The 25,400-nt window shown below is 45.3% G+C and overlaps 1 protein-coding gene across 2 annotated transcripts; it reads right to left on the bottom strand.

Moving 5' to 3' along the window:
* Positions 1-1,392: 1,392 nt before the first annotated feature.
* tp53bp2a (tumor protein p53 binding protein, 2a) lies at positions 1,393-25,364 on the bottom strand. Of its 2 annotated transcripts, XM_037465773.2 has the most exons (21): positions 25,288-25,364; positions 24,839-24,998; positions 16,818-16,965; positions 15,589-15,702; positions 14,255-14,325; positions 13,656-13,757; positions 12,365-12,539; positions 11,998-12,179; positions 11,686-11,850; positions 11,400-11,438; positions 9,748-9,795; positions 8,698-8,881; positions 6,696-6,812; positions 6,431-6,552; positions 5,900-6,311; positions 4,340-5,196; positions 3,584-3,721; positions 3,332-3,465; positions 2,941-3,107; positions 2,598-2,797; positions 1,393-2,505 (listed from the first exon to the last, which is right to left on the bottom strand). In XM_037465773.2, the coding sequence occupies exons 2-21, from the start codon at positions 24,863-24,865 to the stop codon at positions 2,464-2,466; spliced, it is 3,444 nt and encodes a 1,147-aa protein (XP_037321670.2). In that variant the 5' UTR covers positions 24,866-24,998; positions 25,288-25,364; the 3' UTR covers positions 1,393-2,463. The 2 variants fall into 2 exon arrangements, with proteins under 2 accessions (XP_037321670.2, XP_037321672.2); XM_037465775.2 differs by lacking the exon at positions 11,400-11,438.
* Positions 25,365-25,400: the final 36 nt, after the last annotated feature.

The following is a 25,400-nucleotide window of genomic DNA, read 5'->3' as shown; positions in this document are numbered from 1 at the left end:
TACTATGCTCAGATAGACACGAATCCAATAGAATAACATGCCTTGAGGAGATCTAAATGGGACTTCAATCATCATATTGCGTAAGATAATGGTAGCAACATAGATCAGATATGTATCTGTGTGCATGTACCCTGCAGACCTTAGCGCTGCTCAACACAACACAAAGCGGTTTGTGCTGCAGATATCAATGAGAGCTCTGATTATGACGAGTAGAGAAAGTCTTTATCAGCACTTTAGTCCATTATTAATGTGTGTATCAATTATAAATGCAGTGAGTCAAAACGTTAAATTCTGACTTTTATCTCAATTCCTCATTGCGTTTTATAAGTGGATTTGTGCAACGTTGGGTTTGTGTCTTAAACTTTCAGCTGCATTAACCCCATAAAACTCACAAAGGGACACAGCAGAGGAACTCCACCGGAGCCTATGGACAAAGAAGTATGGCTGTGGCTGGTTACCATGGGAACAGAGGCACCTGAAAAAGTGGTGGCTTCGTCTGACGACATACAGTAGGTTGTGGATGTCTTAGTTTGCCTGCATCAAAGGCTGCAGCACTTCTTTGTCTCCCCCAGTGTATGCTGTTTAATGTCCATTACCTCATGGATCAGAAGTCTATCTCCACACAAAACATTTAAAACCAGAGAGAAAGTCTGGCCACATTTAAGATGGATATAAATAGATTGTACAGGAATGTAGATCTAAACTGATCTTACACAAGATGGTGATCATGGTAAACGTTGCTCATCAGTCTGTTGATGCATCACTAAAATATTTTAACTATGAGATTCACAACACATTCACAAATCCAGAGGATGAATCCTGCCGACTTTAGTTTAGTGCTAGCTGATGATAGCATGCTGCTAACACAATAGACTAACGTGGTGTGCATAAAGTGGCTGCACATCAGCATGTCGGTTTATTGGAATTGTGAGCATGTTGGTGCTCTGAAGCATTGATCTCAATAGACCATTGTGCTGAGAGGAGTGTATGTGTTCCCAGAGTCTTTTGTTATGTCGTCAGGGACAACATTTTCCCCAACCTTTGCGTTTAACTCCATGCCAAATGTTCACAATCACTTATTTTAACCCAAACCATCTTACGGCAAAAGCAGGTTTGGTGCCTGAAGCTGATGTGACACTACGGGGTCCTGAGCAAGGGTCTGCACAGTGAGGAGTTGGGAATGAGAAGGGAGAGGGAACAAGGCCATGGGAGAGCATGCATGTACGTGCACATTTTGGATATTTGGAATCATGCTCTTGAAGGTGAATGGTCTTCATGCATCCAGCAGAGGGAAGCAATGATAGTGTGGAAAAATACAAAATATTTCTGCTCAAGTCTCAGTGATGAGAAAAACTGGAAGTCTGTATTTGTGTCTAAGCAAGACGTAAAAACTTAGTACAAAGTATTTTATTGTAAATTTTTGAAATACTACAGTATATTTGATTATAGTACTGACAAAAGGGCTAAAGAAAAAAGTAACAAAAATAAATACATCTGCAATGACAGATAAGTGATGGGTTCTTTCTTTTTTATTTAACTTGAGAAAAATGTATCCTGACTCGGATTTAGCATAATCTGCCTATAGCCATAAAATGGTTGTAATAAAATATTATTTTTCATACTGCATGACATCTCCTTCCTGGTTGAAGGGTTTCTAAAGAGATTGAAAGTCAATTTTCATTACAAAATAATTCCTACAGTAACTTTTCACTAGTTTTGTGACGAACTACATGTATACACAGTGTCTATGGCATCCCAACCACAATGCATGAAAGCAGAAGGGCTTTCTGGTATCATTGAATCAACATCAATAGATCAATCAAAAGCTTCATCCAATCATCTATCTCATTTTCCAGTGATGGTCACGACGATAGCTTTACACCTGCAGTGCTGTAATGACGAGGCACAGCGACTCAACACAGATGATGAATAACAGGGGTCCCAAAGATTGTCATGGTAACAGAGCATTTTTAAAAGCATCTCCATCCTCCACTTGTTCACCTTATGCAATGTGGGCCCCCAAAGAAGTTTTCAAAAGACTATTCAAAAGTGTAAAAATGTCTCGCAATAAGAATACCGCTTGATCCAATCATATTTCAACATTTGTCTTTCTGCCAGTTACGGAATAGTTTCATACTCTAGTTACATAAACATCAAAAACAGTGGAATAAAGGAAAACAGTCTCAATACTGTCTTTAAGTACACAGTACACAGTGTGGCCTGGAAAAATAAGTGAGGGAGAATCCCTCTGTTATAGATACAGAAAAAAAGTGCTAGCAAGAGTTCATAGTTGATCCTTCATATTGTTTGGTGTGTCTCTGTCTCTTCATTGTAGCGGTGTCTTTCTCTTCCTTAGTCCGTTAAAGCCTGTGTGTGTTGTGTGTGCATGTATTTGTGTGTGTGCACATGCATATGTCTGTTAGTGTTTTGGAGAGTTGTGGCACGCTGGAAATGCGCAGCGCTTCAAGCCAGGGTTCTCTGTCTCGGCTTTATTCGGGGATAGAGCTGTTGATCGAGACAAGAAGACATGTCAACAATGCACATCTGTACATGCCATTTTAACAACACACTCATCAAACTTTCAGACTATGACTCACCCCTAGGAGGTTGCGAGGAATGTACCCCTCGGTGTCCCCCATGCGCGCCCACCACCATTCTATCTCGTCCTCGTCCTCCCGTCGGACGATGGTCATGCAGTCTCCCTCGCGGAACACCAGTTCATCAGGGTTTACCCCGTTGTAGTCCCACAGCCCGTAGACCACGCCCCTGTTCATGATGCCCATCTTCTCTTGCACACCTTGGGGTAGACCGATATACAGAAAAAGTAATTACCACAAAAAGACGTGACAGAATTCAAATTAAATTGGTTTAAAAGAACAAAGATTGCGTGAAAACAACAACCAAAAAAACAAGGAAAAATAACATTGTACTTTTACTGACCATAGAGGAACTGGGAGCACTGGGTGTACCCCTCCTCCATCTCTTCACATTTATCGGCTGCTGTTTGCATGTCACTGTAAGTCATAGCAAACACTGCTGCACCAGACTCCACCAGGAACTTGCACACTTGCACATTGTTACAAGAGGCAGCACAGTGGAGAGGTGTCCTATGTTAGAAGGGTGGGGGGGAAGGAAGGAACAGAAATGAGGTAAGAACAGAGGATACAGAGAGGGAAATGAGACACACCAACCACTAAAGACTAGAACTGGAGACATTCACTTTAAAGTAATTCAGTGATTTTGTTGATTACAGTTCCTCCAGGTGTCATACGGTTAGTCGAGTTGAGGAAACACATCAGCGTGTAGACAAATGCTAAAAGTTTGGACTCACCAGCCGTCACTGTCAGCAGCGTTGACATTGACACCAAACTGAACCAGAAACTTGACAATCTCTGTGTGTCCGGCACAGACCGCATTGTGTAGCGCGGTGATTCCTTCATCGTTGGGCAGACTGGGGTCTTCCACCTATGAATCACAAATTAAAGGTCACATAAGACAAGCAAATGGTGATGAAATCGATTTGAAACATTATGAATCAAGGTGCAACCCAGAGCAGAGGTTTCTTGTGGAGAACATGTCTTACTTCATAGATGATTCTCTGGACCAGGTCGAACTCTCCCTCCAGAGACGAGTCCAGCAGCAGAGCCAGAGGGTTGAACTTCACTCTCATGTTGTGATCGACGCGCTCAGAGCCGAGCTTGCGCAAGTTGGTCCTCTTTCCCTAAAGACACGATCACAACGATGCATCACACAAACGATCGTACACAGCCATTACAACGCGGTGAGATGACAACATCTAAGACGTGTGTCCTGCTGCAGTAAGAGCGTCCTCTCTCTCATCCAGAAGCAAATGTATTCCTCTAAAACCATGATTATGAAACTAAAAGGGTCTTAAAAGGAGGTGAGAAACAGAGCGGATGAGGGAGGGGCTCATTTCTTATTGGTTTGTCCTTTTGGCGTAAAACCTGCCACCTCACATAAATCCACTTAAGGAGTTTCACTAGCAGCTTAACAACAAGAACACGTCAACGGGTGCTTATTTTTAAAACAGAATGGGGGCGGGTATCCGCTTAGTGTAAGCACAATATGGCCCATTTTCTCCAGAAACAAAAGCAGTACTTGATAGGGATTATCTAATGATATAACGCCAGACAAGCAGGTCATTAAAAAGTAGAATATGAACAAACTAACTCATGACCCGTGCTACTAACAAACACACATGTGAGGGGATTTTAAGAAACACACATAGTACAACAGCGCACAGGGATAATCTGTAGACTCAGACAGCCGAAGGCCGCGTGGATAAAGTGACTCAGCAGTTTACGGTGGGGACTCATACCGGGGGCAGCGTGACCTGACCAGTGACCTCGGGCGCCTTCATGTTAAAGGTGTCCTCTCCCAGGCTGTCCTGCTCTGCCCCACTGGGGTATGGGGGTGGTGGGTAGGGGGGGAACTCCTCCAGGAAGCCCTCTGGAGGAGGAGGGGGCAGGACGGCCATTGCGTCCTCCAAGCCGGCCTGGGGCGGCGGCGGGAAAAGCGCGTCCTCCGGCCTGGGGGGCGGGTGGGACGGGGGAGGAGGGGGGATGATGTCCTCTCTCTCGCGTATGGCCGAAGGGGGTTTGGGCTGTTCGGGGGGGCCCGGCGCGGGGACTTTAGCACCCGGGATGTGGGACGGGAGCGGGGCTCCCTCCGGAGTCGGCCCCGCCTCGGACGGGTGGTTCTCTGCACCACTCAGATGGCTCGGGACGTGTGGCCCCGACGATCCCTCCGTGGCGGTCTCTGCTTCACCAGCGTAGGGTGAAGTGGTTGGTGTAGTCACGGTCTCCATGGCTGCGAGTGTGGTCTTCTGGTAGAGGAGTTTCTGAATGTTGGGCCCCGCGGGACCCTCCGGTTCAGTGATGGAGCTGCGTTTCTTCAAGGGCCTGGGGGCATTGTAGAGCTTCTTCCTCAGGGCCTCCAGGTCGCCATCACTCTGATGCCTGTAAGGATTGGAAATGAATGGAAGCAGCTTGGTGGGGCTCAGGGGCCGGGGGATGCGTTCCGTTTCCGTTTGGGGACCCTCCGAGGGGCCGGGCCCCACGTTGTTGGGCACACTGTTGTTGTCGATTTCTGATTCAAAGCCGGGCGAGCGCCGGTCCATGTAAGGGTTCTCTGGGTGTAGGGCGCCTCCACCGGGGATCACTGGTTTGCCATACACTACAAACAAAGAGAGGAAACAAGTGTCACAGACATCACACTCAGGACTGACGCTTTGCTCTCAAGCAACCAGTATAAACTACTTAGTTGGCCCAAAGCGGAGTATCATAGCATGATTATTATAATACAGATTCTCATTACCACAAATCTAAAAACAAACAAAAAATAAAGGTCATCTTAATAATTAATCGTCAGCTTAATCATTTGTATAATTGTTCTATGCTCTATTACAGGCCCTTCACTTTCCCCCATCCCCAGCTTTCACTGAATCTCTGTTATATGACAGTCTGTTTTTGTTTCACAGACTTAGCATGGATTGCATGAAAATCCTCAGAACAGACTCGGGGCTGGAGAAAAAACATGTTCCTTTTTGTTTACGCAACTGCAGGTACATTAGCCTGCGATGCTGTTTGTAGCGTGAAGATCTAACAGATGGGTTCGCCTCTCTGGCTGCTCCTTTGGTCAGTGGCGTGTGAATATTTTCTTCCAGGCAGCTGGGTAGATTTACCATAAAATGAATATATCTCAAGTGGCAGAAAACAGTGCTTTTTCCGTCTTTCTTTGTTACATCATACTTCGCCACTATTCTTACTTTGACTTGAAATGACATGAAAAGTCCAATTAAAGTTTAACCCTCCATGTTTGCCCGTAATCTATAAAATATAAATACGTTTTGAAAAGTAAAATAACTGGACATTCTTACCACTGACAAAGCCATTGGTGCGGCTCTGGGACCTGTTGAGCGCTGCCTGCAGACCTGGGTGGTGGAAGGGCTTTGCCGAGCCAGCCTGCTGCGTGTACATGGAGTAGATGGAGCTGGCCGCTACGGTCTGGGGCTTACTCATGTTAACTTCTTTGGAGGAGGGCAGCTCTGGGGTGAAGGGCCGTACGGTGGCTGCAGGTGGAGTGTCCTGCTTGGAGGGCAGGGGGAGCGTCTGGCTCTGTGAGGGCGGGAGAGGGCTGCGGCCCTGTGGAGCCTGGGGCTGCTGGCTTTGGGGCTTGGTTTTGGGGAAGGTGCCTGTGTTGAGACCCGGTTTTCCATAGGGCACGACACCAGGGCCTTTTGGTTTGGTGGGAACAGGAGGAGGCACCTTGACTGGAGCTTTGGGAGCAGCCTAGAGAAAGAGAGAGAGAGAATTAGATGCAATGTTGTACCAGTGTTGGCAATTACCTAATTGGATTGTTTTTTTTGACCGTGAGGGTGTAAAAAAAGAATGTTTCAATTCCGGCTCACCTGAGCGTCCCTGACCAGGTCATCACTGCTCTGATTTTTGCGGAGGGAAGCAGCGGCAACCTCCGTTGGCTCAAACATGGAAAATGGACGCACCTTCCTGTCTCTCTTCGGTTCCGTCTCATCTGTGCAAAAACAGTAATAAGTTCTGTGTCGTGTTCTGACGCAGTGTTACTTGATATTACAACAGAAACCTCTTTGGCGCCTGTTGTTGTTTCACATTACTGTCGCTTACGCTCCAGGAAGGATTTGTATGTGTGTATCCTACCTTGTTCTGTGTTAGAGTTTGAGTGAGAGGTCATTCGTGGCAGCGTTGAAGCTGGAACATGACCGTTGGATTCTGGACCTGGAGAGGCCCAGTCTGCCAGCTTGGACGGCTGAAGACCTGTGGGACCGGCAGGAGAGACAAGGGAATTAAACATTGGTATGAAACACCATCAAAAATGTGTAGTACACGGATTGGAAACTAGCTTCAGTCATTATTTATGCAGATAAAGCTCACTGTTGAAAGGGACACACAGAGTAAACAATCACAGATGTTTTGTTGTGTGGTTTAAAAAAAAAGAAAAACAGGGAATGTTTTAACATTTGGTCCACAATCAGATGAGTTACAAAAGCATGAGGCTCCTGCAACTAGCGAAATTAGCATCGCATCCAAGATGCAAACAAATGCTGATTTTCATCACAATGCCCGAAGACTGAAGTTAAATTTCCCCTCTCAAGAAGTGTTGTACAAATACACCAACAAACTCACACACATATTTTGCAAACAAGATGTGATTGGGTTTGTCAGAATCCGCACAGAATGTCAGTTCAACTGAGGGTTATACATTTGTTCCAACTGACCCATTTAGAGCGGCAGGGAGAGAACGGAGGGGAAAGCTTAGCAAACACACTTTAACACACAGCAGCAAAACAAGGAAACAGCAATAAAGATCCGGCTAGGATATTATATAAATATCTCGTCGTCTTTTTCAGTAAGAATCACTCAAGAAAAATAAACACAAAGCCTTTGAGAAGCTACAAACACAAGTGTGTACCTTTTCTCTTAGCCCGGAGCTCTTTCAGAGGCTTAAGCAAGAACATGGCTTCTGAGGAAGAAGCATTCAAAAAGAAAAGACAAAAAGTAGCCTTAGAGCTCCAAAATCTTCCTCTTGCTCTAGACAGCTGTTGGCTGGGCCCAGGCAGGGCCCCCCCCGGAGGGGCCACGCAGAGACCAGCACAACCCCAAGAGAGGGAGCCTGCCTGATGCTGCGCACAGCATCCCTTCTAGAGAAGACGCGAGAATGGGTGTATGCAAAGAGCAGATTACTCCGCATCTGCGCCCATCCCATCCCTCTTTTTGCAGAAATAGTTGCGTGCAGCATCACGTCAGACTGAGAAAAACCTGTTACTTCAACTTCATGAATGCCTAATGCTTTAAATAGGATAAATATGGAATGATGAGTATGTGGGAGAGGGAATAAGGAAGGGAGGATTCTGCTGTTGTTGTGTAATGACTCAGTTTGGTGATGGATCATTCATTTTTAATAACACAGAGCAAACTGCCGGCCCACTCTCTACAGGGGGACGGATTTAGGTCTAGGAGAGCGAGACTAGAGAGGGAGCGCGTGAGCAAAGTACGAGGGTGGCACGTCGGTTCGTCATTGGTTTGGGCAGACTTTTGTTCAACTCCATTACACAGCACACATGCTGCTTCAGTCTGAAGGAAAGCAACGGCTGGTGTAACAACGGCTGGTGTAACAACGGCTGGTGTAACAACGGCGTATTCTAACCCTAAACAGACACACTGGGGCAATGGCTCAAAAGCTGGTTTACTCACTGCAAAACATGTCATAGAAAGATGTACGGAGACTGGAAGACAGTTCAAAGTTCAAAATCAGTGATACTCTGTATCAACACACCATCCAAGAGGTGCCTAGATACCTTCTGAGCTCAGTTTGACATCACAACCAGCTGGTGTCCCAGACTCCTCTGCTCCTGATGGAGGCATGACAGTCCCGCAATTAAATGGGTCACATTTCAATAAAAATAACATAACAAATTCCATGGTGTCACTCTAAAAAAAAAAATATTGAGAGACTTTTGCCATACACATTTGTGATCTTTTTATCATGCTGCTGCTGAGTGAGTAGTTGCTGCCTCAGCAATCGCACAAAATAAAGACAGAAGAAATAAGGTGATGGATCGCCATGTCAGAGGTCTGAGTAACGGCCCGATATGAGAAGAGGTTTAAGGGTGCAGACAATGTGTCGTCTCTGGCTGATCACCTGTGCCGGCCTTGCTCTGTGGCTCGTGGGCTGGAAGGGTGGCGGTGCCGTCTGGGTGGGCCGGCTTCACTAGCAGGTCGTGTCTCACTGGGCCCCTGGGCATGGTGGCCGACTGGATGTACGGGCCGACCGCCGCCACGCGAGACGGACCTGACTGCGGTCCAGCTTGACCATCAGAGGGAACCTACGCAGTGAAAGAGGAGTGAAGGTCAGTGAGGGGGAACATCTTGTATTGCATCTTGAAAAAACACAATGATTTAAACACAGTGGAATTTACACGTAGATTTTTATAATCTGTAGGAGGAGCTAGAAGAATGGGCCTAACAGTGAAACAGCTAATGAAATGAAGTCTGGGAAAGGGGGAAATATAGACGTGCTGGCGGGGCAACCATTTAATCCAAACACTAATCAGCGTGTTTTACGGAGACTAAAATGTTGGAACTACTGAGGAACATCACCATGCCCGCTTCAAACCACTCAAACGGGTATTTGGGTTTCTAAGCAGTTGCTCGGTTTAATTTATTAAGGAAATGCTACTGCTGCTGACGTTGACAGTTAGCTTACCCAGATTTATTAATTTTTCATACATTACATTTTATTAGCATGGGGCTTTTTGGAAATCAGGAAGGGATTCTAAAGCAGCTAAAATAGGAGTGGGTTCTCCAACAAAAAACAAAAAAAACATCTTCAGTGACAATACATCCTCCTCAATCTCGCCATAAATAGAGGCTTAAATAGAGACATTAAAGTCAGAGGACAGGATCTTTGTCAGAGATACAACACCCCACATATCTATGCATATATATGCCTGTATGCTTTTTAAACCGAACACACACTTCAAACGTGGGTAAAGCAAACCATCTTTCTAAAAACAGCCCAACTCAACAAAAATGTATCCTGCAGCTAACATTGTCATTATGAAAAGCTGTCCCTATAAACAAGATTAACGTGGCACAGCTGCCCATCACGGGCCTGAAGCAGAAAAATAACTGAATAAATCTGATGTGCCAAGTTGACACATAAGATCAGCCCTCAGTCTAGTGGAGTTACCTGAAGATGAGTGTCTTTTGCAGCCCTCTCTTTACCAGGATAGCCATTCTTGAAAACAGAAACAAAAGCACAAACATTCAACAAAAATTGAAATTAGAGAATAATCCCCCTTTTCCAATCTAATACGAGCATTGTTTCCTAGTATCTGCTGAGCCGCGTCACTCTGAGGCAGCGCTCAGGACGACCTCTCCTTAGTCGGTGATGTCATATGATGTCAGCCAGACGCTCGCTCTCTGGTCGGAGGAGAGAGCAGCTTGGATGGAGTGTGTCTTTGTGCTAGTGTGAAAAAGGCCCTCTCATTATGATTCCAGGCAGGCTGTGGGTAAATCTATTCAGGCCTTCATCTCTGAACCACACACACACACACACACACACACACACACACACACACACACACACACACACACACACACACACACACACACACACACACACACACACACACACACACACACACACACACACACACACACACACACACACACACACACACACACACACAACCTACTCTGTTCTTACTTTATTATGAAGGGACATCAAAGGAGAAGTTGGTCTTTTTTAAAGTTGGATTAGGGGTGCAGGTTGCTACTTCATATAACAGGCTTCCAGTAAAGCTTCAGAAGGATTTAAATATCCATTAAAACATTTATTATTCATGATTTAACTTAGAGGTCCCTTCGGATCTTGCATACTGCATTTTCCAGGACAACATTGCATGCTACAAACCAAGGAGGCATTTTTGTATCAGCGAGAAAGGAATCGGTTGGTGCTGAAAGCAAACAGCTTAGAGATTTCCTCTGCAAAATAATGGATAAGCATCAAATCATGAAAAATCTTTGAGGTTATTTGAAAGAAAGTTAATTTGGTTGAAAGACAAGAAAGTTAATGGTGAAGGTCAATTAAACACCTTAATCATGTCTGAGAGGAAGTCGACCCTATCAGGAGCACAAAGAAAGAGTTCATAATTAGAGAAATTAATGCACAGAGTGACATAAGTTAATAAATAAACACAGTTTCCTTTTAGGCCACCTTTACAGATTTGCTGTCTTTACACCAACAACCTCAAGAAGTTAATATGCAAATTTCTCTTTGACGCAAGTCTGTTTACTCATTTTAACGGTCCCATGGCAACCTGTGTTCAAAACAACTCCTGGAGAAGGGGAGAGTGGAGAAGAGGAGACACTAGGCAGCCAACTCTCAGCCAAGGCCTCAACAACACGTACAGCTGCTTCAAAGACTAGTGCTTACCTCTTCGTTGTATTGAATCCTGATTTATGTATTTACTATCAAGTCTGTTATGAAAAGCCAGTGCTCTTCAGTAAGATGATGAATTGTTATTGGCGGTTTCCTGTGTCCGTGGAGCCAAATAAGATAGCATCTCTGCTGACATTCCTGCCAGCCTGCACTCGTTACTTATCTCCCTCTACTCGAGAAGTTGTTTATGCTGACTGGGACTGAAACAAAGCCGAGTGAAGAAGCGGGAGTATAAACTCTGATGCAACCCTGTGACATGACCAAAACTAGTATCAATCACCACCAGCTATCTCGGAGAGAGATATGAAAGAATGGAAAAAAGACGGATAGGAGTGGACTCCTTCGACAGAGAGGGAAGGTGGGGGGTCGCTTGTTTTTCCCCACAGAAGATAGCTTACGTTGGTATGGGCGAGCTCTGAATGCCGGGGGGTCTGAGGCTTCAGGATGCAAAGAGAGACACAGACATTTTGTTTTATTATCCGGCCACTAGGAGGAGCTCTGATCAAAATAAATGCCCATCTCTTATTTGCATTTAGTGAATAACCGTGACAAATTGTGAGAAAGACACAATAACAATCAAAGCTAAATAAACCGTGTTTGCTAAATACGAGATGACACACAAAGGTGTTTGTTAATAGGGATGGGAATGTTTTTGTTATGCTGTTGTGCCGCAGTAACACTCACAGGCAAGTTTTCTTTCTGCTGCAGCGCTGCCTTCTTCTTCCACAGCCGGTCCCGGAGCTCACTGATCCGTTTGTCCATCGCAGCCACCTCCATGTTGCGTTTGTTCAGGCCCTCTCTCTGCTGCTGTAACTTTGAGTTTTGGTCCTGGTTGAGCTTGTTTCTCAGCTGGCCGTCGAGCAGGACAAGAAACAAGGGCACGGACAAGACAACGTATGTCAGTTTGTGTTCAAATTAAAACCGCCTTCGGAGCTTAATTATATTTTGGCGAGATTGTATTTAATTAGGATTTAGTCTGTATTATTCGCTACACACCTGCAACTCCTTATAAAGTCGGTCCAGCTCAGCCACAGAGCTCTGGTTGTCATGGAAGTTGTCCATTTTGCCAGTTTTGAGCAACTCCAGCTGACGGGCAAGCTCCTCCACCTTTGTAGCAGCGAGCACAAGTTCTCTCTGCTTCTGCTGGAACAGGTTGTTCATCTGATCTATCTCTTCCACTGGAAAGGGATGAAGACGAGAGGAAGGTGGAGAGATGATGGAGGCAGCCAAGGGCGAGAAACAATATCGTGAAGGCAAGAAAGACAAAAGTAAGACATTGTGTCTTAATTGATTCAAATCAAATCTTCCGTCAAATCTTCTGTTTACTCATACAGAAATAAAATCAGTTAGTCCGCTATCTTACCCAGTTTGCCATTGCTGAGGCGTTTCTGCTCCACTTGGCCCTTGAGGGCCCGGACCTTCTTGAGCCGGGTCTCCTGGTTCTCGATGTTCTCTCTGAGGCGCTGCAGCTTTTCCTGCTCGGAGGCTTGCTGCTGCTGCCGCTGCTCCTGCTGCTTCAGGTAGCGCAGCCGCTGCTCCTACAGAGACGAAAGAGCGGGAATAGGAAGCAGGGAGCAAAGGTCATTCAAAATCAGACACATCCCTGTCACTTATGAGTCATCCAATTGTCCCAACGGCTGCAGCCGCGTGTCCTCAGGTAAAGCACCAAACCACATCTGCACTTAGATGTTAGGGGATAGCTGTAAAAACACGACTCCCCCTGTGACTCCTGAAGGCTGTTATCAACGCATTCCTGTACAACATAGGTTAAAGAAGGGCTACATTCAGTAGCATTAAATAGCGTTCAACATTTAAAAACAAAAATTCCACAGAGTGTGCCATACACCTGGCCTAGCTCTCGCAAACAGGTTCTAAGATAGCAAACAGTTTCTATGGAGAACTGTACCAGATGTGTTTAAAGACCTGGTTTGTTTGCCTGAATTATTAGAGTAAGTGTAAGTGTACACGTCTGCTCAAAGCTACATTCCCTGGCTTGCTAAATCCATCACCCTGAGACAGAAGTTGATGAGGCAGGTTGCAACACATTCAAGAATGCGCATTGAAACGAAAGAGAAGAACACATGTTATTTTTTAACTTATCTTAATACAGTCAGTATGCCTCCGTCAGCAGAACAGAAACTTGTTTATGTGCCTCAGCAAAAACAAAAACATGAATTGGAAGAAAAAACGATAGGGCTAGTATTTCACTATATCATTCCTGTTTTCTGTCAAATGTCTTTACCACAGCCCTACCACAAAATCCTGCGCAAAAGTCCCTAACAAGACAAAAACATTGGCTCTTGAATATGAGATAAGTCTTGTAGAGAGTGAGAATTAAAGGCGAATGTCTCAGACGTCTCACATTAAAAGTACTACACCTGCAGCAATCCACGACTCATCCAACCTGTCTACCACGAACCAACACACGCCCTCCGCTTCCCCAAGTGCACTAGACTTGTTTTAGTACCTTTGTTTGGAGTATCATCTCCCCACTTTCTCCCAATTACCCGCGCTTTAATCTTGCACTATCATTTGGTCCCTCCTTCTCTGGCTTTCATCTCCCCCCAATTTAAACCTCTCCATCCCCCGAATCCACCAATCTCTCCCAACAGTCCCCGTCTCACCCCTTTCATCAGCACTCTGGCTTAACTCACCTTGGAAGCGAGGAGCTGCTGCTGGCTTTCTATCTGCTGCTGCTGCCTGGCAGCCATGTCTTGTAGTTCGGCCAGCGTCATGTCCATCCGGGGGGTCGCCACCTGGGCAGAGGCACAATCCCTTTAGAGTCATTCAGGGTTGAATCCAAGAATGCAAGTGCAGCACTGATGTCAGAAAACATACAAACCCTCTTTGTTGATAAGTGCAGCAAGCCCGTTTTGTCAAGGCACTTGATAGGTTACATAAACAGATCCGTTGATGTTATGATGAACTGATTAATATTTAATTTGAATTCATACACTACAGGGAGTTTTTTTAATTCAATGAATTAGTACCCTTTAGAAAAAAAGAAAAAAAAGAAACAAAACAAGCCACAGAATTGATGTTAATAGCAAAATCTGACCCACATGAAAGGAATCCAAATTTAAATGAAATAAGAAAACATCTTTGTTAGGCAACGAGGAAGCTGTTCTACAATTTAAATAATATAGCAAATGTGTGCAGTAAAAACTCATTTGTTGCTCTTCTTCAACTTAAAAATAAACCAGTACGACTTAATGTGCGTTTGAGTGTGTTTGAGTGTGACGCACAAACTCACCCCGTTCTCCATTCTTCTCTCTGGTGGACCCTTCACTCCATTCCTCTTCTGCTCCGAGGCTCTCGACCCACCTGTGTAACAAATGCGAAGCAAATCACAACGCTGTGGGTCTTCATCCATGCTGACAGGGTCAGTTTAGTCCAAACCAAGAAAGGTCAAACCGTGGAAACGATGAAGGACTTCACCTTGCCTTGTGTGCCTTTTCCTGTCGCTAACTAAAATGGGCACAAACTGTGCGGATTTATCTGGACTTGCTGCAGAGGAGATTGCAGATCAGTAGACGGCCAAACAGGCTGACTATTGCTGAGCGATCTGAGCTCTGGGAAACAACTGGGATCAGTGTTCTTTGTGACTTGCAGTAATCTCAGGACTTAACCAAATACATAATCGTCGGGCGGTGGGTCCCACAACTCGATGTGTACGTGCCTGTCTGTGTACACAAATACACTGATCTCCTACAACGCTACTGCCATTTGACAGCTAAGAGCACGGGTCTGGCAATCCAGATCCCTTTCTTAAAGCCTCGGCCCATGACCAAAGCCCTTTAGCTTGCATAATGGTTTTAGATGGCCCTTGACATACAGAACGCATGTTAAATACATGCACTGGCTGGTGTTAGCGCTGAGGCTCAATAAGTGTCATTGAGTGCGAGGTTACTTAGCGGGCTCACTCCGGCGGCGGGTACGGTTGGTTCTCTGAGCTGGTGAGAAAGAACAGACCCGCATAACAGCAGGACGCGTGCGCCCCGAACGGACCGGTTCTATCAGCAGGGCTGAGGGCAGCACAATATTGTTGCCATAAATAATACTCAACAGCACAGAAACCGGAGACCACGTTAACACATCCTATGTGTTACAAACACTGAGCGGCGCTACGCTAACAGTGTGGGAAAACAAGAGCAAGCCAAGATAACAGTAAGGGAAAACAGCCATCTAATCCCCAAGCCAGACTCAAGCTGTGAGGGGTAAGAGGGCTTAGTTATGCAACCTGGGAGCTGAGAGGATAGCGCACGACCAAAATACTGGAGTTTTTTCCCCCTAAGAAAACTGAAAAGTAACAGGCTTATGACAACGTGACGCCCTGGGCCACGGATAAATAAAGCTTCCTTGAGGTTTGAGGCCTGCTATCGTAAAACCTTCTCCTGGATGAAGAGTGCCACTCTGGTACACGTCATGATAAGTTAGGAGACTGCAGGCATCTCTGGAGTTTACTACGTTGGTGTCGAATGTCTTCTCTCTGGGGGAGTCTTTGTCCAAAATCATGACCCTAGCGACCCCTGCTTTTACTACCTGCATGTGCGGTCGGGGGCTGTGTGTTGGAGATGGGACACTTACCCGACTCCCTGCCCGGCGCTCGGTTGTGGCGCAGAAAGAACCGCACCTCGGCCCTGTGTTGTCCCCATCGCTGGAGCACGTCCAGCATCCTCTCCCCGTCACCTACGGGTCGCTCTGCGGGGCGGAACACGGAACACACGTCAGCGCTCAAGTGAGAGATGAAAATGCACACCCATTGGCTCAGCATGGGAAATGTTCGCTTATATTTAATTGGGCAAGCTCAAAAGCATGTGACACTTCCAATTAGGTCAAGTGTGCGCGTGAGGTTTGCTCTGAGCAATCCTGTTCCAGCCGTAGCCTGACACAGGTCTACAGCGAGAGGAGATTCATTTGACCATCTGCAGCTAGCTGATCTTTGCGAGTAATGACCTCGAGGGAAAAACAACTGTGTTGTGTTGTCGATTATTCTGGCTGGTAATGAGCCAAAGAACTTTTCATCCATTCCTCGGAACGATTTCTTCAACCAGCTTAAGACCATTTCATTACGCAAATGGGCCGACGCATTACAGTCGAGTAGAGGTCAATGAAACTGGTGAAGATTATAATGGCTGACTGCAAAACAAGGCAGGAGATTAATGTAATATTCAGGTTATTAATCGGTTCACATCTAAATGTGATGCAAAATGTTGTGTTCTCAAGGAGAGGCAGCAGCATCGAGTTGAGACACGGCAGCAAAATGAGACAATGTGTTCAGACTACTTGTGGAAGTACTCAAACACAATAATTGCCACTTTCTTCACTCTTACGGCAGCATCACCATGGAAACAGCTACGAAGCCTGACTCCTTGAGTTTGAATCTGAATACCTCCTGACTTTCAGAGATGGTGGAAAAGGGGGAAATCATGAGCTCATAAAACGCCCCCTCCCCCCCATCCCCTCCACCTGAGAGATGTGGGAGATGTCTGGGTGCTTGTGTTTGTTACAGGGATTATGGGCTCTGCTTCGTTTGCATTGTGGACCCAGAAGAGATAAGCCCTTCAAAAAGAAGTTACTAAGCAGTTGACCACACAGCTAATCTCCATATATGGTCTACTTCAGAAAAGCAATTTCCTTCCAATTAAAAGGAAGAAGACAAACAAGCACACAGGCACACAGACTCCCGTCCCGTGGGATACATCCGTATTATCCCACAACCAAAACAGCATCTGACTGAAAGGCCCACGTTTCTTCACTGGGAGGGGGGGGGGGCATCGGCGAGTAACGCCGCGGAAACTGGCACAGCCACTTACCAGATCCTCGCCACATCTCAGACAGGTGACAGTCTGCCTCCCCCGGCTCCTTGCACAGGTCCACCACGTCCCGGCACAGCGTCTCCGGGGTAACAGGAACCTCAGTAAAATGCTGGTCATTGTTACTGAGGTATACTGTCAGGAACATCTGGGGGGTGAGGGAGGGAGAGGCGGATTAGATGGAGAATTTAAATGACAACAGAGAGCGCGTGTGTTTGTGTACACGTTTCACCAGCCATTTTCAAACTTTTTATAAATTGCTGGTATTTAATCATTTAGATATTGAGCACTTTACGTGTACAGTACTCTGTACAGCTTTGTAAAAACATTGTAGAAAGTGTCCAATCATTCAATGTTTTAGGGTTGGGACTCATTTAATTCTTCTTAGATCACCCTGTGGATGTTAAATAATTTGCTGGATTTTCATTTATTCATCCACACAGTTTTCATAGACTGTTAGAAACATTGTTATTGACTCATTTGTCTGAAGATATCTTCTGAAACAGTATAAGCGGTGCATGGATTTAATTTACCCCCCATCTCTCTTTTTATAGTTTACTCTATAATTTTACAGTCGTGATCTTAATCCAACAGCATTCAATTCAGACTTGTATCCTCTTGAAAATGATATGGAAATATTTCTATGACCGACCTAAAAATATTACAGTTGTGAACTTAACATTAAATAACCACAATACTTAATCGCACATGCGCAACGTCAAATAGTGTCACATTAGTGGTAAGGGGTGTCTGAAAGGAACAGATATTGCTATTTATTCCGAGCCCTCGTTCCTCAAACCATCAGAGGCCAGCTCCCAGAACTCAATATTACTCCATGTCATCTTACTGCTAACTATCGCTGTCACCACTGTGAGAGATCCCTCTGTCCCAACACACACACGCGCACAAATACCCAGCACTCAAGGGACGACCTCTGAGGACTCTTGAGTTGTTGTGACTAACAGAAGCTTAAGACCGCATTTTCAAAAAAAGGAATAGGACAATCTCATTGAAGATGAGCCTCCAGCTTCTGCAAAAGCACAACACCAAGCAGAAAATTGAGCTGCTGGACAGCAAGCGTCCTGAAAGCTGGAATTTCAGTAACATTCCAAACTAAATTGTGGTTTATCTTTAAAGTTAGAATAGGCATTGGGTGTATAATTTACTCAAAGGAAGGAAGGCCTATGTCAAACTGAGGTCTCGACAATCTATTTGCACATCTGGGAGTGAAACATTATTTTCTGCTCATGTGATACTCTAAAACCTAAACAAAAACCGACAGTTAACATGACATGTGATTGGAAGACGCAGTGCTGAAGTATATAATCCCGACTGTGAAGTCATCGCACAAAAGGGTAGGGAGCGGTTTGATACAGTCGGAATAAAACCACTATAACAACATAACATAGCGGTGTTGGGGCAAGGCACAACTTTACCTTATTAAAAATATTCTGCATCAGCCCAAAATCAGCCCGACAGGAACTAGAATAACCTGCAAAGTGTATAATTGTTACAATAGTATATAGTTTGTGCCCTAAACCTCTTTTATTCTCAGCATGCCTTCGGGGGCTGGGGTGGGAACATCAGGTCAGCGGGGTCACAAGCACAAAGGGCGTCGGGGGCAGAGCAGCGGCGGTGCAGAAACAAAAGTGCTTGAGTGCTGGGTGCACAGCGCAAAAAGCACAACCGCCTTCAGATAAGTGGCTCTACCCTCTTTTCTTCTTCAAACGAAGCTCACCGAGTGAGCGAGCAGGTGACGTGTTTTTCCCAAGCTACACGCACTACAGCAAAGAGTTTTCCTTTTTTTTCCTGGCGAAGGTGGAGAGAAGGGGCTGGGTAGGGGGAGGGGGGGGGGTCTGACTCAGCGGTGAGTCATCCATGCCGGTAATCTACAGTGCAGCCGTTGCCCCTATACTGCGTGTATGGTAAAAGACCCCTCCGGAGAACAAAGCCAACACCAGGACTGTCCCTTTCCTGCCTGCTCAGACTGGTCTCAGTTAACATAATAAACCCCACTCGTTTGGGGCTGTAATTAAAACGAAAACCTCAACTATTCCATGTAGTTCGCTATTCGCCGTTAGTGAAAAAGCCAGAGAGGAGCTGACGTCATCACATCTTCCCCGCACTGTAGGACATTCAAACGACCCTATTCATATTTGGAGAGTCTAAGAGAGACAACAGAGCGGAGGGGGAGGGGGGTCTGAAAGAAAGTGAGGTGACAGGACACATTGATGGGAGGGGAATGGAGTCCTGGGAATGGCAAAAACTAAAAGCCAATTCTCTTCAGCACTAAAGTTAATGATCCGCAGGCCGAGCCTCCATCCGGATGAGTAGGCACTTTGCTGCCGACCTTCATCTGCCTCACACACACACACACACACAACTTGGAGACTAAGACACATGTGCAACATTTATCTAATTATTTGAACTAATCACTCTAATCTTCATACATATTAGCACAATCACGTTGCTTTGTTCTGGTGTAAAAACAAGGTCAAGTAACACATTAATATGAACAATATTGACTTGTTCCTCCTATAACTGTATTCATCTTGAAAGTTACTGCAGAGTCTCTGCTAGATGGATTAAGGGGACGTGCCTGAGGCGATCTACCTAGTTAGACGGGGGGAGAAGAGTGCCCCTCGTTTCGACTGAGCCAAACAACTTCAGAGCTTGTTAAATATTCATATATACATCAGCGAGTCAAATTAAAAACAGCGCAATAATAACAAGAGCCCATTTTCTAAATAGACAGACAGCTTCGCCAAAAAAACAACAAAAAAAGACCCTGTCTTCGATAGTCTGCCACAACCAGGGAGCTGAGCGGGACCAACTAGGACTGTGTAAAACACACACACACACTTAACATTCTGACCAAAATGTGCTACACTGGCCTTATGTCGATCAGAGACAACTGCTGAGTTGCACTTCTTGCCTACCTGAGACGGGGCGAGGAGACTGCCGCCGGGAAGGAGGATGGAGGATGCTGCCGAGAGTCACTATCATAACAAACACTTTCTAATCCCCTCGCAGCATCCGCAAAGTCAAACCGGTCTTCCCTTTTTGTTTGGGACTTGTGTGACGGCGCAGAATTGCAAGATGAGGATTATGGCCAGTGCAGAGAAATGTGGGAGTTCACACTGCAGCCTGCACTGTGGGTGTTACTGTCGAAGTGGTGCAGCGATAAGGTGAGGTCATTGGGCCGATATCTCTGGGATTAAGTTAATCCGCTATATAAAAATATAGCCTTTCGACAGACCCACTGGCTCAGTATTACAATAGTAAGCTTAAACGCAAAAGCCTGCAGACTTTGCCTCAAGTTTGATAAAGAATATCCTTCCAGTTAACCAGGACCCAAGAGTATGCAGGTATTTGTTCTCAGAACCAGATCGCTCAGCTCTGGGCCTGGCGTATCTACAAAAATAGGCCCCCTGTTAGCTTCATTCGAACAAAAAACCTACACAGACTTGAGGGTCAATGGCTGATACTTTAGGACATCTGTTCTGAGAACACAGACAAGAGACTATGTGTGTGTGTCTCTCAGAGATGAAAGGCCGTAACATCAAACCCTCAGACGAAAGACACTTTAATAAGAACACATTTTAGAGAGAGGGGCGACTGCAGCTGGCTGCACGCACTCAACCTGAGAGAAACACACAAACACACAGGTACACTCAAACAGTTGTTCCGGGTTATTGAATGGAAATGCGTTCTTTGTCATCGACACATTCCTGTATGAAATTAAATAGGATACAGTGCATGCAGGGAGGTGCGCGGCTATTATGCGATGAGCTATCAATATCGACCACAAAACCTACAGGATGCTGATTTGGCACATTTTTCCGTGTGACTTGGATCCCTTCTCCAATTAAATCCGGAGGTGGCACAAAGCAGAGGCCATTGATTGCAGGCCTGAGGGGAGCAAGGTTTACTTGTTTTGACAGAGGAGTCGGGAGTTGCCTTGAGTTTAAACAGCAACACTGTGTCCCTAGCCAATTGCAGGAAGGAATGCGCGTGGGTCACGCCCACTGATCTTTCAGATAAGGTGCACTGCAGCAGTAGAGTGCAAACATACAGGACAGGTCCAAGGGAAATTAAGTCTGAAGAATGATTGTTTTGACGAAGGGAATTGGGGCGGCCTCGTGTCCCACCTTCACGACGCACTGTGTCTTTGTGAGGGTCAGGTTGACATAGAGGCTCATCAAGATCATTGCCCAAATGCAATTGGTCCTATATTGAGTTACGGGTGATCAAAACTGTATGCCACTGCAGTTTCCCCATCTCCATGAGTAGATACCCCTCAAAAAAGGGATTGCCCTCTAATGGAATTACTTGGCAATATTAGAATTACTAGCAAGTGAAAGCTTATCCGGTTATCTAAAAAAAAATCACCTTAATTAGTGGGCACAATTCAACTACAGGAAAGTGTTGTAAAGAGTCTGTTGATTTTAGTGTAAAACTTTTCCCTTCACAGATGGTGATAATTACTTTCTCTCAGCATGCAACGTTTAATAGACTTCCAGTTTGTTCTAGTGCTGCACGAGTCTGTTAAATCTCAAACAGAGAACTTCAGCCGGCAGATTGTACCGTGTTGCTGTGCACCTGATTACAACCTCCTGCTGATAAAAGAGTGACAACTCTTAATCAATTATGTTAATCTCTTAGTAGGTAAAACTTTGATGATGTGAATGCCACAAGGCAATTATCTATTAATAAGCTAAACCCTTTCAGTGGGTTGGATCCACAATGAAACAACACATTTTCTTCAATTTTGGTAAGCCAGCTTTACCTAAAGATTTTTTTTTAAAGCCCAACATCAAAGAGTGTGAATGTCTTTTATATTTACACTGTGTATATATCTATATACATTTTGACTGTATTGCTGTCTTGGAGCCCCATGGATGTGGTCAGATCAAATGAGAAGGCGTGTCAGGCAGCTTGACCTAACACACCGGGATTGACGACCGCACGCGACATCTGATTTAATGCCGGGGAGAGAGATGGGTCGACTGGGGGAAGCGACAGCTGGAGGCGTCCTGATAGCAGCAGAAGATATCAGGGAAGGGGTGGAGGTGGGGGCTGGGCGCTTTCTTTGACCCCTCGCGAAGGGTCTTGCAGATGGGCCTTCTCGCCACACACTCTCAATTAAACGTATTGCTGTGGTAGGCGAATGACTGAACTTGGGTCTCGATGAGGGAGTCACCTCTGAATGGGATTACAGCAGGTCAGTAAGACACTGCAGCCTCATCTTCGGCCTTGCAACATCAAGAGTTGCCGCAGTTTTAGCACGGCAGTCCTTCAAATTGGCGAGGCAGCAGAAAAAGCAAGAAACTCTCTTGTGGCTTTATGCATTATTCCTCTTCTTTGAGTCTCACTCATTTTCTGCATGCTGCATTGGGAAGGGCATATGCATATATATATAAACAACTTGGTGTAGCTGGAGTATAACTATCAGCACCAAGAAGTGGTTTACAGTATCTTAAATGTCCGACATTCAAACAAATCAGAAGAACATCCACAGCAGTAAAATAAAAAAAAGTCCCTGCTTTCTGTTATTAGGTTGAATTTTCCTAGTTTCTTAAATTCTGTGCAGATTCTTAAAATGTGCAAATAGCATCCCTAGAGAAGCGATGTTCGATTCCTGCCTCAGTTCCTACTTCACCTCTAAAAAGGGGCCGCGAGCTTCCTGGAAGGCCGATTTCCAGACGACCACGGGTACACCGGTGGATCCCGGCCTCTCTGTTCCCCGTAGCCGGACCAGTGCCTCAACCCTAAACAATGCTCTCACAGTGCCCCTGCAGCTTGAAAGGGGGTCACTTTGGCAGTGTGCCACTAATGTGTATTTCAGCTCGTCGCCGGGATTCCTCACAGATGGGAGTCACTCAGTATTCCATCAGTAGGTAAGTCGATACCCGTTCAGGTGATTTAGCATGTTATCGATGGTCTCGGGTATTATTCTTTGTTCTCTCCTGTGGCGGTCAAATCACGCTTGGGTACAACGCTACTCGGTGCCACATAGACAAACGAGCAAAGTATGAGGGCTGCGTTTTTCGCGACACTCTTTTCAGCAGACAGTCACAACGATAACTCTTCTTCATCTTCTTCCTCTTCTCAAACAATGCCCTCGAAAGTCCTTGGTTTTCACTGATGGCATTGCTTACATAACCACCACGTACTCTCCCACAGACTAAACACAAAGAGAGAAAACCTCCTCAGGTTTCTGTTGACACACAGGCTTCCAGAACATCATCTCATTTTCCCATCATTGCCACAAAGTCTAGCAACAGTGAGACTTGTTGCGTTGCAAGTGAGATATGCTACAAATGCGGGTGGTTGAAGAATGTAAAACGAACAGTGGCAAGGCAAAGAAAAAGTTAATGTTATTCACATAAAGCAACTCGTGTCATAAGAGAGGGTCAAAGAAGTAATGTGTTTCTGCAACTTCTGTCCTAAAATCATGCAGAAAAATTGTCTTGACAGATTCATTTCTCTTTTTTTTAATGTTGCCACAGAGGTCTATCGAATATAATTAATCTTGACAAATGAAAATATTAAACCACATTAATGTATTATGAGTCAACACACTAACAGAGAATTCAAGCCCAAATGTGACATCAACACATTTCTGCAAAACAAAGCCCGGTTTGAGGAGGGGTAAAGGAGTTATACCGTGCTGAGGTTCAAAAAAGGGTGAGCATCCCTTATCAGGGTGCTGCCACACACAATGTGCTTCACACAACACGCTGTTAAAGAGTTCCTGGAGCTCATTGTGTTCAGCAAACAGTGACCCCTTATTTACCATCCCAGCCAGTAATTACGACGCTACATTCTCTCCACCCCCGAGCCCCCTGCTCTGTATAAGCAGGGTCATGTACTGTGACAATACCTCAAATCAGACAATTGCATATAGAGGCCATTTCGTGTTTATCGGGCAACACCAGAGAGCCGTATCTCATTCTAACACACGTACGGAATTGTTCTCGCTGACAGAGTTGGTGTTAAACAGGGTAGTTACCAATGTCGCATGAGGCCAATACAAAAGAAGCAGATCTTGTATGAAAACATGCAAGCGTGACAGTTTGTGTCGGTGGCCAACAAGAACGGAGCTTGGTGATACCAGATGAGCGTGTGCCAGCAGGCTGAGGTCATGCACCCGACAGAGGCGTCCAAACACGACCGAGAAGATTCCTTCTCTAATCTAAGTGTTTTACAGGAAGCACAGGTGTGAGCAGAGCTTACCATAATAGAGGATTATGCTGGATGGTACGTTTTTACATCTTTGTAAACAAAGTGTAGCTGTGTGTTGTACAGCGTTATTTCCTCTGCAATGTAAACACTCCGGACGCTGGTGCTGAACCAACATTACTTTGGCATGAATAGTTCATTAAGCTAAACGCCAATGAACAAAATAATATTGTTGCTCTTTTTATAATTATTTTGGCAACAGATGAAACACGTCAATGGCTACGAAAAAAATCTCCTTTTCAGTTTTACTGCATCTGTGTTTGGTCAACCAATTCTCAGTTAAATACATCCGAGATTAAGTTGGGTGAAATGCTTAAAAGTTATCAATCCAGCTATCATATGTGATGATGATGAGGTTTGGTGGTGGTGGCATGGCCGAGCTGAGGATCTCAGCAGGATGGATGTGTACAACAACACACAGCAACAAAGCGTAAAATGACCCGCATCACGGTAAATGGCCATCATGTCAGGTAAACGTCACTAGTCCTCGTTGTGACGCAGTCCCGTATGCCGAGATCATCCCAGAAAGCAAATAAATGCGCACACGTCTGCAAATGAACTTCTCGGGGGGGGAGCCGTACTCCCATAGACACGGAATACAAAGCGTCCTCCAAACTCCTCACGACTATTTAAAAGGTCCAGGTGACGTTAACAATCCGGGTCGTTCGGACGAAATAACATGTCGAAAATGGAAATGTTAGAGCTGTGGGGAAAACGTTTTAAAAAACAAAAACAAAAAAAACAAAGTAGCCAAGTAAATAAAGCGTCAAACTCACCGGCATCATTTTAGCTTCGTACCGCATTTAGCTAACCCGACACGGCATGAATCCCCACCGGCAGTTTCGACGAAAGCAGAGGGGACAGGCGATCACTTTAATCCCGGAGCACAAACCCCGCGACGGACACGGATACTTTCTCTAGCTCGGAAGAGTCGCCCTGCGTAAAAGAAAACAACAACACAAAAGCAAACATCGTCATTAAGTAAATACAAGTAAAATGTCCAAAGAAGAAAAAAGCAGGCAATTACAGTGTGGAGGACCTGTTGCGAGCAAACAGCACGGCCTTCCTTCGGGACTAAAGTTTCCGTTGTTTCCGTAAGAAACTTAGAAACGGCTCGATGCGAGCGAGAGGTAACGCTCAAAAACTCCCGATTTGAGAGTGGACTGAAGGTACAACTAATTAAACATATATGTGAGGATTTCTAGAGGGTTTTTTTTTTGCTTACCAGAGGACGCCTTGGTAATCAGCCCGAAACTCCGTTGACTGACAGCGTTGCTCGACAGCTCGCAGCCTATCCCCGAGTGACGTAGCGGGAGAAAACTCGTTCCACTTCGGGAT

The sequence above is a fragment of the Pungitius pungitius genome, chromosome 13 (assembly GCF_949316345.1).
Source record: "Pungitius pungitius chromosome 13, fPunPun2.1, whole genome shotgun sequence".
NCBI lineage: Eukaryota > Metazoa > Chordata > Actinopteri > Perciformes > Gasterosteidae > Pungitius > Pungitius pungitius.
Note: the sequence above shows the minus strand (reverse complement) of the source record. Positions and strands in the feature narration are given on the sequence as shown.

Coding starts and splice junctions, on each gene's coding strand:
- tp53bp2a (XM_037465773.2), bottom strand. CDS start 24,865: ATGCGGTACGAAGCTAAAATGATGCCG. Junction 12,540..13,655: donor AGCAGCTCCTCGCTTCCAAG/GTGAGTTAAGCC, acceptor TCGTCTCTGTAG/GAGCAGCGGCTGCGCTACCT. Junction 8,882..9,747: donor CAAAAGACACTCATCTTCAG/GTAACTCCACTA, acceptor TTCACTGCGTAG/GTTCCCTCTGATGGTCAAGC.